At 43.8% G+C, this 13948-nt stretch overlaps 1 protein-coding gene across 1 annotated transcript in view; it reads left to right on the top strand.

Moving 5' to 3' along the window:
• Positions 1-2130: 2130 nt before the first annotated feature.
• The window catches only part of si:ch211-117c9.2 (solute carrier family 26 member 6), a 31655-nt gene continuing 19837 nt past the window's right edge, over positions 2131-13948 (top strand). The window contains exons 1-7 of the mRNA XM_063209152.1: positions 2131-2512; positions 4865-5004; positions 8532-8642; positions 9497-9690; positions 10472-10636; positions 11285-11437; positions 11946-12028. Coding sequence (XP_063065222.1) covers positions 2364-2512; positions 4865-5004; positions 8532-8642; positions 9497-9690; positions 10472-10636; positions 11285-11437; positions 11946-12028 — 995 coding nt within the window. The 5' untranslated portion in view covers positions 2131-2363. The remainder of the gene's footprint in view (positions 2513-4864; positions 5005-8531; positions 8643-9496; positions 9691-10471; positions 10637-11284; positions 11438-11945; positions 12029-13948) is intronic.

Here is a 13948-nt window from a genome sequence, read left to right as displayed (position 1 = left end):
TAAAACAAAGAGATTGAAAATCTGAGAAAAAGGGTGTGTGCTCAAACAATGGCACTCAAGGACAGACCGTACAATTACTAGTCTTTTTTTTCATAAGGAGGTATTGGAGCACATGTATCAATCTTACAATCTTATTTCATTTGAGCAAGCAAAAAACCCAAAAAAACCTTTTCAGCAAAAAAACCCCAAAACGTTTTGAAACAGCATATTCCCATATGAGACAACCCCCCCCCCCTTTTCCTTCACTGATTCAGTCATTTGTTATACTCAACCATCACTCAACCCACTCATCAGTCAGTCCAATGGATAACCAGTTATTTTCCACATAGCTCCTCTCTCCCGTAGCCACTGATGGTCACTCTTCCACATGGACTGCAGTGGCTCCAGTCCAGTCAACACACCATCCGTGCTCCTCCTTCACTAATAGGGCTGTACTGCCCATCATTTCCCGATGGGCACGGCACCCTCGTGGGCCCCTATTTTCAGAAATGTTAACACCCCCCTTTTTGGGTGCGGAGGGTGCGGAGCCCACAGGTGAGTCAGCTCTGCTCCGCCAATTATGAGGGGCCCCTTTAACCCAAAAGTGCCCAGGCCCTATGGTTCCCCCAGTTCAGCCCTGTTCACTACCATGACCCCCCCCCTTCTAGCCGCCCACATCCACCCACCATGCCATCTCTTCCACCCACCCTGACTCCTCTTCCTCTTCCTCTTCCACGTCTACACACCCTAGCGAGCCACCCACACCTTTAGCCTCTCCCTGACCTCTGGAGCTCCATGGCAGGATGAGAGAGGGCTACATGGAGCTGTGTCAGCAGCTAGGCTGCCCCAACGCTTATTTACCTCCACTCCTTTCCTGTTTCGGTCTGTCTGGTCATCATAAGCTGTCTGCAGTTTCGCCTCTTCTGAGTTTTTCTTCACAGACTTGATCTTACAGCAATAGTGAGTAGATTCTACAAATTATACATGTGTAACCGAGGTCTTGCTGTGCTTGTTTGCCACTTGGGGCTCAAACCCGCGCCTTACTTAATACTAATTCACGCGCCACTTTGGCATGGGAGACACGGCAGGTACCACTGAGCTAAAGGTCCGGATGGATAGCTCGGAGCCACCAATACTGTGTGAGGCGTTGAAAGGGAGGTGTACTAACTAACTAATCTAACCAACTAATTTCACCAAATTGTTTTCAGAAAAACATTGAAAAAGCTACTTAATGTTGCTCTAAGCAGGACAGCGATGGTGATATACATACAGTATATATCTGCTCTTTTTTCTGGCAGAACACATCTCATCAGGGTTAATATGGAACAATGTGGATGTCCTGTCTCCTTTTTTCTTGAGTTAAGACAAAGCCATTCGAAGATTAAAGGTCTACTTGTCACGCTGTAATCTGAACAGAATGTTTTGGAGGCTTTTGGGCCAGTAAAACTTGGATCTGGGCCAACGACAAAAAAAGAGCAAAGATTCAATAGGTGGAAGTCATTAAGAGATAAACATCCGCACTGTGACACTCATAAATGTAGCCAGTGAAATCATGTCACACAGCCTCTCTCTCTCTCTCTCTCTCTCTCTCTCTCTCTCTCTCTCTCTCTCTCTCTCTCTCTCTCTCTCTCTCTCTGGTTTGTATGTGAAACTATTTTACATAAACCGTTTTCCCTCGCTGTCTCTACAGTATCTCCCCCTCTCTTATTTGCCTATTTCTTTCTTTGTCTTAATGGGTATCTCTTCCCGCAGCTATCTTCTTTCTTTTTCTCTCTTTGTGATAGTGTGTGTGTGTGTGTGTGTGTGTGTGTGTGTGTGTGTGTGTGTGTGTGTGTGTGTGTGTGTGTGTGTGTGTGTGTGTGTGTGTGTGTGTGTGTGTGTGTGTGTGTGCATGGACCAATGTGTGTGTCTGGGAGAAAGATAGGGAAGCTGGGGGGGCGTGAATGTTTACACTGTTTTGCACCTGTGCTTTCCCAAGGTTAATCCTGAGGTCCCGTTTTGGACGCTGCATTTAACCCGCCCCAAAGCCAGTGGGTGTCACTCTCCGCAGGGCTGTTTGTGATAACTTGAAGGGGCGGGGTGGGGTCTCCCATAATAAAGATAGGTAGTGAGCTGCTCCACTGTCATTCTGTCACCTTACCTCAAATAGAACATCTCCCACACTCAGGACTTTTGGGGGGGTTTTGGATTTTTCTTGCCCCAAGTTAAAAGCAGCCTTTTTTTGTTGGACAGAAAAATCCTCTGAAAACCTTGCTTACTTTTTGGGCTTGCTTTTTGTTCTACAATTGAGTGACAGCTACTAGCTGAAGACACCTTTTCCCACCCAAACAGCTTGAACACCCTGGACCTGGTGAAGCTTGCTAAGACAGAGCGAGGTCAACGAGATGAGGCTAAGCATGTTTGAGCAGAAGACGGGGGAGTTCAGCGTGGCCAGGGGAGTGCTGGACGAACTTGGCCTGGACGAGGTGGGAGGCAAGCGGGCAGGTGGACACAAAGGACCCTCTCTGAAGAGCAAACTACGGGACTCAGTCCGGTAAGAACACTCCCACACCGTACACACATATGCGCAAACTGACATTTGGTCACCACTGCTGTTAAACTCTTGGCTAAGTACAATTTCTTGTGTCTAAAGCTTTTTTGTGCATATTTGACTACGTGTATTTGTGTATATTTGTACATTTTTGCTACATTTTGTCTGTTTTTCTGCCCATCTCCATTACCTTTACATACTGTACTTTGAGACACTCTTGTTGGCAGCAGCTGCTGTGTGTTTTTGCTCCATTTTGTTAGTTTTATATGCCATATTGGTTTTTAAAATCTCCCAGTGCAATCTTTGGGATATTTGCAATTTCAGTCACAGTCATTACATTGCAATCTTTGGAATACTTGTAAAGAATGAAAATGCTAAGTATATATGAAGACGTCGGGCAATCATGGGTAAGCGGTTAGGGTCAGACTTGTATTCCAAAGGTTGCCGGTTCGACTCATGACCCACCAAGTTTTTCGGGGTAGTAATTAACCAGTGCTGTACTCCATCCTCCTCTGTGACTGAGGTACTCTGTGCATTGGTACCGTCCCGCCACACTGCTCCCTTGGGGCGACATTGGGGGCTGCCCCCTTGCACAGGCGAGGCATAAATGCAATGCTGTACAACATGTGTGCAGTGAGCACTGTGTGCTGTGGAATGCTGTATCACAATGACAATGGGTGTTGGGGTTTACCAGGTGTGCTTTCACTGTCAAGGTTCATGTCCTACAACTAAGTTCTGGGAAACATTGTGAAGAGACAACAGATGATTAGCCACTTACACTTCATTGCTGATGCACAACATTCCTGAGACATTTTTTAGTAGTACACGTCAAGGTGGTGCAACCACGGCTAATGCCACTATTTTATGGATTAAGTGGGTTTTTTGTGTATTGTCTAAGAAGCATATTCATTGCAGTACATTAATTAATAATTAGTATTATTTATTTTTTTATTATTACATTTGCTGTGGTTCTACCACATGACATTTGAGCCCAAAAGAACGTCATTGACCCATAAGCATCTTTTTATGGGATCTGAAAAGATTTTTACACCCTGTGGCACTGCATCAGTGGTTTAAAAAAAATCATCAAATGTCATCATCAAAGTCATGTATGTATGTATTTTTACCCATTTGTTGTTTGTGTGTGTGTGTGTGTGTGTGTGTGTGTGTGTGTGTGTGTGTGTGTGTGTGTGTGTGTGTGTGTGTGTGTGTGTGTGTGTGTGTGTGTGTGTGTGTGTGTGTGTGTGTGTGTGTGTGTGTGTGTGTGTGTGTGTGTGCGCACGTGTGAGAAAGAGAGAGAGAGAGAGAAAGGGTGAAAGAAAGAGCACATGCTTAAGTGTTTTTGGGGGGGCATTAGTGCAGGTGTAGCATGCATCAACGTGAGCCTCACAGTGCAAAGTTCACTCCTCTGTGGATCAGGACATTTTAGTGATGTCCACAAAACATTTACTACATGCCGCATCCACACACTCACACACACTCTACTTACGTAAGTCACCTTCAACACTATCCTCACTCCTGCAATAATACATTGTGTCCATTGGCTTACGTCCAACATTGTTAGTAGGAGACTGTGTCTGCTAGGTTTTATGGGACAAAAAAAGAACACAAAAAATTAACTACATCCCGCATCCACACCCACACTTATGCAGACTTACGTAAGTTACCTTTTAACACAGTCTGCGCTCCTGTAATATCATTGTCTGCATTGGCTTGCTTCCAATCGATTGGTAGTAGACGTCCTCCTCTTAACAACTCATTATATCCCCAAAAGGAAGTGGCAGGGATATTATGGGTTTGCCCTGACTGTAGCCGCCACAGATATTTCATGTTAAGACACAATAGCTTTTGATCAGGTGGGCAGATTTGCACCAAATCTTGTATGCTACCACTGCATTATATGTACATGAAGTTGCATTGTCCAGCTATCCATCCATGTACCAATCTATCCATTCCTTCATCTTTGCAGCGAAAACAATGAATAGGACTGCAAATAAATCATAAGGTAATTGAGATGAAAGGTTTGGACAGGCAAATAAATCGCTTGTGTGAACATTGGAAAAGGGCTTCAAAACTGAGAGAGCCGAACGCTCTTACAGTCTAACAGTCAAATTGAACAGTCTTCTAAGTTGTCTTACCGTATTCTCTAAGTGTTTAATTAATACTGAACATGTCCTATCCATCCGTCCATCCATCTATCCATCCATCCATCCATCCATCCATCCATCCATCCATCCATCCATCCATCCATCCATCCATCCATCCATCCATCCATCCATCCATCCATCCATCCATCCATCCATCCATCCATCCATCTATCATTGCTATCCATCCCTCCTCCTCTCCCCTCCTCAGGTGCACTCTGCCCCGGCTGAAGGCCTGTCTCTTCTCCTGGCTGCCGGTGCTGTCATGGCTGCCACGCTACAACCTGCGTGAGAACGGCATGGGGGACCTCATCGCTGGCATCAGTGTGGGAATCATGCACCTGCCTCAAGGTGAGTCCTCCTCCACACACCATCATTACTCTTACTGATGTAATTACCGGTACAATGTTGATCTTACAGTACATGGTTTATACAGTGCACCAGCTATTCCACTGTACCTGATGGGGTAGATACACTGTAAGAGTATATTTTCTTTTACTTCATATACCTCTGCTCCATGAATCCTAAATCACCACCCCCACTACAACATCCGTCACCGCCGCACAACATCAACCATCACTACCCCTAATAAATTCACTACCCCCATCTGAAAACATCCATCTCCACCCTGACTAAAATAATCACCCTTAAACCACCTCTATCCCTTCTTGCCCTCTATTGAAACAGTAATTGAAACCCCATTATCGAAACCTCCACCACTACCACCAACCAGCAGCAGCACACATTACATGTTGCAGTATTAATTAAACACTTAAGCGGTTTTCAGGCTGGCCAGAACAATGCCAGTGAGGGTTCCTACAGTACATGATGTTCAAGATTAGGTGCCGGAACTGGCCCCCGGCATTTTTGTTGTTGTTGACCTGTTTTCAGCTGGGAGCAGGTTTCAGTCTTAAAAACTTCGATTGGGAGGGTGCTGCTGGCCCAAATGCTCTACTTAATTTTTCAAGAAAGAGGCCACACCTTGCACATAGTGTTTTCATTGTACAGTTTCTGTTGAATTTAAGCTGCAGAATTGAGTGTGCTCCTCACCCTCTTACCTCTCACTAAAAACACCAGTACCATCTCATCATCTTCGTCGTCTGCGTCGTCGTCGTCGTCGTCGTCGTCGTCGTTGTCCTCATCATTTGTTTTTGCTCACTGAAGTCACCAAATATGGCTAGCTCATGTGTGTGACTCACACTTTTGTGCTGGAAAAAGTTCTTATTGCTATCTATGTGATGCCTATCTATTGTACGGTGTATGTACTGTGCTGTATTTGATGGCTATCGTAATGAATAGTATGTGCAATAACAAAATGTACCATGGAATAAAATCAATGTTTCATATAAAATGTTGACGCTTTGTTGTTGCTTTATCTAAGACATGAAAAAGTTTGTTGAATGTACAGTTTCTGTTGAATTTAAACTGCAGAATTGAGTGTGCTCCTCACCCTCTTACCTCTCACTAAAAACACCAGTACCATCTCATCATCTTCGTCGTCGTCTGCGTCGTCGTCGTCGTCGTCGTTGTCGTTGTCCTCATCATTTGTTTTTGCTCACTGAAGTCACCAAGTATGGCTAGTTCATGTGTGTGACTCACACTTTTGTGCTGGAAAAAGTTCTTATTGCTATCTATGTGATGCCTATCTATTGTACGGTGTATGTACTGTGCTGTATTTGATGGCTATCGTAATGAATAGTATGTGCAATAACAAAATGTACCATGGAATAAAATCAATGTTTCATATAAAATGTTGACGCTTTGTTGTTGCTTTATCTAAGACATGAAAAAGATCCGCTCTTTCCCGCTGTCACATTTTTTTTTCACATTTCTCCCCCAAAAGACATTTTAAGACAACTGATCAGGGAGCTGAAATCTGTGGACCTCTTTTATGTCTCAGTTTCCTTGCGTGTTGGTGGTTCAGCACCTTTGTAGAATAAGGATATGTGGTAACACTTTATTTTAGGGATACATCTATTAGCACTAATACATACAATATTAATGCCTGTGTAAGTAACTTGTAAGGCATGTACTAAGCAAAATCAGACAGTTGTTAGACATTTATTCGCAAATGTCTTGTTCATGCTCAATAAGGGATTTATTGCCAATATAACCTTAGTAAGGACCTAGTTGACCTAGATCTCTTTTTATGAGTAAGCAGTAAGGGCCAGAATACAATGTGTATAAGCTCCTGGTACACTGTGTGAACAAACCCTAAACAGTGTGAAAACAGATGTGGAATAAGGGTCCCTATTCTAAAGTGAGGCATTGCTCAGCGCAGATGGCTTAGGGCCCCCGCACTACCTAGGGTCCCCACTCTACCCAGCCCCCCTATTAGGCAGCAAAGTGTAAGAATTGAACTGATCTCACAACAGTCTAGTTAGATATGTAATCCTCACTTTTTCCACTCAGTAGAGTCAAGGGTAACAGGAAGCAATATATAGCAGGGATTGGACGCAAACTTCTCAATGACGGGGGGAGGGTGGGGGGTTGGGGTGCTGTGATGTCATTTTTTCATACACCAATTCGTTTTAATTGTAAAAACCCCACAATAATTGCAGAATATAACGATGAGTACAAATTTGGAAGCGAAACTAAGCTATTCCTTTGTAATAAAGAAGTTAATGTTTGAGAAACGTAGCAGTGCATGATGGGTACACTCTTAGTCAGAAATGCAATGCATGGCCAATGCAGCAATAACATTTCTGTTCATGGTTCAGAGCCGGGTAGGTTGTCTGTAGATTGCGTACCCATCACTGCACTTCTTGGAGCTAATGTTCTCAAACATTAACTTAATTATCACAAAAGAATAGTTTAGTTTTGCTTCAAAACTATTACTCTTCATAATGTTCTGCATTTATTTTGGGGTTTTTACAATTAAAACTCCGTGGTACATGAAAAAATTACATCTCACAACCCCACCGTCATTGAGAAGTGTACGTCCAATCCTTGCTATATAATAGCTCCTGTTACCTTTCTTACATTAATTTGAACAAGAGAAAACTAGATATCTCAGTGGATTAAGAAGTAGTCATTTAATATACCCTTACACTTCGCTAACCAGGGGGTGCTAGGTAGTGTAGGCCTTGGTAGTGTGGGGGCCCTAGGTAATGAGGGGTACCTAGGTAGTATGGGGTCCCTAAGCCATCTGGGCTGAGCAATGCATCACTTTAGAATAGGGACCCTTATTCCACATCTGTTTTCACACTGTTTAGGGTTTGTTCACACAGTGTGTCGGGAGCTTATCGACATTGTATTCTGCCACTTACTACTTACTAATAAATAGGAATATAGGCTTACTGGTCCTTACTAAGGTTATATTAGTAATAAATCCCTAGTTGTGCATGAACAAGACATTTGCGAATAACTTACATGCTTAACAAATGTTTGATTTTGCTTAGTACATGCCTTAGAAGTAACTTGGACAGGCAATAAAAATGTATGTATCAGTGCTAATACGTGTATCCCTAAAACAAAGTGTTACCGGATATGTTAACCCTATTGTGTTGTTTGAGCCTTTTTATTGAAGTTTTATTGTTCTCGTAATATTTGAATGGCAAGAATTCACACACATAGACGATAGGACCTCTTAACAGTAATTTCCAATAATAAAATCCAAAAATCAAAAAATGGCACTTACAGTACATCATTTTGAATAAATAAACAAATCTCAATGCAGTGTCTCACCAAAGCATGTTTAGTCAGGTGGGTGCTATGTGCTGTAAAGGGATGGCGACATGGCGTACTCCTTTCTCCTAGCATTTTGCTTTGTACAGTATGACCAATCTCTCTCTCTCTCTCTCTCTCTCTCTCTCTCTCTCTCTCTCTCTCTCTCTCTCTCTCTCTCTCTCTCTCTCTCTCTCTCTCTCCCCCTCTAGGTATGGCGTATGCCCTGCTGGCCTCTCTGCCTCCGGTCTATGGCCTCTACACCTCCTTCTACCCAGTCCTCATCTACTTCATCTTCGGCACCTCCAAACACATCTCCATAGGTCAGCACCAACATCCCTCCCTCTTATATCGTTTTTGGTCTGTTGAGGTGTGTGTATGTTTGTTGTATGCAAAGCTAAAGGCTGACGTATGTACAGTACCTTAGCTTATGTGTGCCCATTGCTGTGTTCTCTATGATGGGCTAAAATAGTTTTACCATTTTGTTTTGCTGAACAAAATATATAATCTAAAAGGAGACGTTTATTTTTGTTATCCAGTACTCACAGAATAGACATTTACTCTTTGATGGAACAAGCAAAGCTATCCATCTGATAGTGTAAAAAACATTGAAGGAATTGTGGAGGATAAGAAAGGAATGTGCCCAAATCCAGTCCAGGACCTCAAGTATGGGTACAGGTACTTTCAGGTCATAGATAGAATTGTTTGTGAGGAAGTGGTGTGTAGACATAGCAGTGTGGTAGATCAATGGTAGTTGTGGACTGTTTTTTATTTGATATGGTTTCTTTTTCTTTCTGTATGTGTGTGTGTATGCGTGCGTGCGTGCGTGCATGCGTGTGCGTGTGTGTGTGTGCATGTGAGTGTGTGTGTGTCTGCGTGCATGTGAGTGTGTGTGCATGTGCATCAGGCTTGTACGAAATTCCGAATGGAAAGAATTTCCATTCAAAGTAATGCCATAATACGAACACTAGGTGGTGGTGTTCTATGCACTTTCAATGGGTGGTGAAACTTAAATTCAAAGAAATTCAAGGCAATGGCACCACCTAGTGTTCGTATTAGGGCATTATTTTGAATTGAAATTCTTTCCATTCGGAATTTCGTACAAGCCTTATGTGCATGTGCGTGCATGCGTGTATATGTGTGTATCTCTCACACCATTCGCATGCTCTGTGTGAAGGTACTTTTGCTGTGATCAGCATCATGATTGGCAGCGTGGCTGAGCGGATGGCTCCGGACTCTGACTTCATGAGGAACGTCACCAACAGCTCCTCCTCATTTAGAGACATGGAGATGGAGGTCGACACCGGGGCCAGAGACGCCTTACGTGTCAAGATAGCCATCGCCGCCACCGTACTCAGCGGAATATTCCAGGTACCAGTCCAACTCTTACAGTAGCGCACAGTCGCAAACGCAAAGTCGTTTTACCTTAACATGTACAGGAATGGGCCTGTGCCTTGTAGAGTAGGACAACCATCAAAACATTTTATGATTATATATGATTATTATGAGGATACAGTAATGGCAGTAGTAGTAAGGCTAGTATCTGATTGTAAATATATTTTGATAGGCAGACTTAATACATTGTCCATTTTGTCCTTGTTTAGTTCCTGAGTTAACACTTTTTATTGCAGTAATACTATGCCGACATGTCAGAAGGTGTCATAATATTTGAGCCACGACTAAAACTATAAATGTCATGACTGAGCAGCAAAAAAGCTCTGTTTTCTTTCACAACAGCATGTCTCTCATGTCCACTCAGAAGTTCTCTCCTGAAGAGACCCCTTGACCTCGTCATAAGCCTGTCTATGCCCCCCTTAGTATTTCAAAACTATAAAACTGACGAATGCCCCCCAATTTGCAACTGAACCCCCCAAGGCCTCCCTAATGCCCCTTAGGGAGCTGTAGATCTCACTGCTGAGAAACGTTAGTGTAGCCTCTTACTGCAGATAGGGTTGCCGACGGGCCTATTCAGTATTTGCTGAAAATACTCATAACAGCATTGCTATGACAGTACCGAGAGCCTTAAGTAACAGATTAAGACATAGACATTACAATTTTGGTGACAGTAAGGTTATAACATAGGCTCTGCGCTAAGGGGTTAAATCATTCCTGTGACGTCTCCTCCCGCCCCTACCTCCCCTCCCCTGTTCAGGTCCTGCTGGGACTGGTGCGGTTTGGCTTCGTGGTGACGTACCTGTCTGAGCCACTGGTGAGGGGCTATACCACGGGGGCGGCCACGCACGTGGTCATCTCCCAGCTCAAGTACATGTTCGGAGTCAGCCCACAGCGATTCACCGGGCCCTTTGCACAGATATACGTGAGTTACACACCTTGGACAGGTGCACACACTCAAACACATGCACACGCACACACACATAAACACAACACTCAAACACACACACACACATGCACACACGCGCGCACACACGCGCGCACGCACACACACACACACACACACACACACACACACACACACACACACACACACACACACACACACACACACACACACACACACACACACACACACACACACACACACACACACACACACACCACACACACACACACACACAGACAAATACAACATTCAAGCACTGACAGACACATATAGACCCCAAAAAGTGCATATTGCAATGCATGTATTTGTATATAGATATAGCTGTATACTGCACGTTGTTGTGTAAGTAGACACACAGAAAATCCACTGACATGCTCTTGTGCCTTATATCAGATCTAAATTATTAGTCATTCTGCCCCCTGCTGTGTGTAAATGATATTGCAATGACATTGCAATGACTTAACCCCAAAGTTGCTCCTGGTGGCAGCTGCGTGGCAGCCACCGGTGTGTGAATATGAGTGTGAATGGGTGAATGTGAGGCATACAATGTAGAGCGCTTTGAGTGCTCGGGGGAGTGGGAAGGCGCTATATATTATAAATGCAGTCCATTTACCATCATTCCAGATTCTCATCGACCTGTGCTATCGGCTGCCTGACACTAATTTGGCCATCTTAACGGTGAGCTTGGTGGCCCTGGCTGTCCTCATCATCGTCAAGGAGTTAAACGCCTGCTACAGCAAGAAGCTGCCTCTACCCATCCCCATTGAACTCATTGTGGTGAGTGGGACAGTCTGTTTGTGTTTAGGACAGCACGATTCTTGTTCTCATGCGTTGCTCTTGAAAAGATGGATGGATGGATGGATGAATGACTGAATGAATGAATGAATGAATGAATGAATGAATGAATGAATGAACGGACGGATGGATGGATGGATGGATGGATGGATGGATGGATGGATGGATGGATGGATGGATGGATGGATGGATGGATGAAGGAACCTGTAAATACCGGTATATTATAGTTTTGGTACCGTGTCGCTTGTGTTATTTCACAATATACTGTAGGTTGGATGTGCAATTTTTAGTGAAACCAGCAGGTGGCCCTGTTGTTCAAGATGTGCTTGCATCTGTGCTTGGTAAGATTTGAAGTACATAAACTGCAAATGCTGAAACATGGTCATTTAATGAATACATTTGATGAAATATGAATGTAGTTCATTTTTCATATTTCAGTTGACACTATAATGGGAAAAGGTTTATTCTTTTTTTTCTCTGTACTCTACAGATAATAGGGGCCACTCTGGTCTCTTATTATGGAACTCTTCGTGAGACATATGATGTGCAGGTGGTCGGGGAGATCCCAAGTGGGTAAGTTTCACACACTCTGTGTGTGTGTGTGTGTGTGTGTGTGTGTGTGTGTGTGTGTGTGTGTGTGTGTGTGTGTGTGTGTGTGTGTGTGTGTGTGTGTGTGTGTGTGTGTGGTGTGTGTGTCTGTGTCTGTGTCTGTGTCTTCGTCTCTTTGTCTCTGTGTTTGTGCGTGTGCGTGCGTGTGTGTGTGTGTGTGTGTGTGTGTGTGTGTGTGTGTGTGTGTGTGTGTGTGTGTGTGTTTGTGTGTGTGTGTGTATGTGTGTGTGTGGCATGCATGCGTGCGTGGCATGCATGTGTGGGTGAGTGTGTGGCGTGTGCTAGTGCATGCCATCGGCTGGATAACATAGCTGTAACTATGTATACATGTCATGGCCTTGGGGCCTTTAGGGCTGATTATGTGTAGCAAAGCCATAACAGAGAGGCCCGATAGGGAAGGAGACAAGGGAATGGGCCGTGTGTGTGTGTGTGTGTGTGTGTGTGTGTGTGTGTGTGTGTGTGTGTGTGTGTGTGTGTGTGTGTGTGTGTGTGTGTGTGTGTGTGTGTGTGTGTGTGTGTGTGTGTGTGTCTGTGTGTCTGTGTGTGTGTGTGTGTGTGTGTGTGTGTGTGTGTGTGTGTGTGTGTGTGTGTGTGTGTGTGTGTGTGTGTGTGTGTGTGTGTGTGCCTTCTCTGCCCTATCGCATTGGAGTGCCATGTCAACAACTCAACTCAGTAAGTGAAATTAAGCAGTGAAATAAGACTGTCACAAAGTAACAACTTGAAGAAAGAAGCAAGGCGCTTTGTCTCCCGTCAGTTAGCACAGCTGTCAGTATGAAAACTACCTCAATCTGTGAATCATTTTTTTGCCGTAATGACACAGGTCGATTCATTCTCTTCTCAGTGACGGAAAACATTTGCAGGGTTTTTCTGAACTCGGGATACATGCTGGATACACAAGAGATGTTGTATGGTGCATGTCCCAGAAAAGACAAGGTCAAAAGACAGAGGGCAGGGCCAAAACCAAGTACTCTATTGGTCGCCATTGAGCTGAGTCAAGGAAATCACCAAAAACATTCCACATTGTAACAGGGGATATTTCACTTTGTGCTTTTCAAATGTCATAATCCAAATATTAGCCACATTATGATCATGAGCTGCTGGGTTCAGAGCAAGAGAAAAGTAGCGGTTTATAGCCCGGAAACTACAGTATTTGCAGAGCACCATTCGTGTAATGTTCAGCTCAAAATATTTTAGAAATTTGGAAAGAAAAAAGTCGGCATACTATGTAGTGTCAGAAGGATGCTTTATTAGTAATCTACTAAAGCCAATCTCAAGCCTCTGGCAGTTGCCTACAACAATATGTGTCGATTTGTGCTAAGGTGCCCCTACAGAACACGTCATTGCACTCTGTACATTTTTCCACCCAAAGTAAGGGTACAGTTTCACTGGTTTCTGATCATCTTCAAATATCTACACCTTAACTAGCCACTTTATCTAAAACAATATTTGAAACCATATCAAACAAACTTAAGGTTAAGACACACTGAACACCTTTCTCTTATTGTGCCACACACCTCCAAAGAAAGCTCCTTTTGATTTCACCAAATGAATCACAGCATATTTCTCTTTTTTCCCTGTCAAGTGGAAAATGGTGCACACGTCACAGTGAAGTGGAAACCACCTGCATAATCAAGGTCGAGGAGCAGGGCTTCTGTAGCCAAGAGCCCTCATTCCTCACACGTATCCCCGCACTACTTGGAAGCAGTATTGGAATAACTCCTAGGAAAACACCCTTGTGCTTGTGTGTGTATGTGTGTGCGTGTGTGTGTGCGTACGTGCTTGCCTGCATGCATGCGTCTGTGGGTATGTGCAGTCCATCACCATCTTTTATAGTGAGATGTTTGTTTAGCACTAAGTGACCTTGTCACACTCCGATGATCTAAG

Source organism: Engraulis encrasicolus, chromosome 10, assembly GCF_034702125.1.
Source record: "Engraulis encrasicolus isolate BLACKSEA-1 chromosome 10, IST_EnEncr_1.0, whole genome shotgun sequence".
NCBI classification, from domain to species: domain Eukaryota; kingdom Metazoa; phylum Chordata; class Actinopteri; order Clupeiformes; family Engraulidae; genus Engraulis; species Engraulis encrasicolus.
The sequence above is the reverse complement of the archived record's forward strand: the minus strand, read 5'-3'. Positions and strand labels throughout refer to the sequence as shown.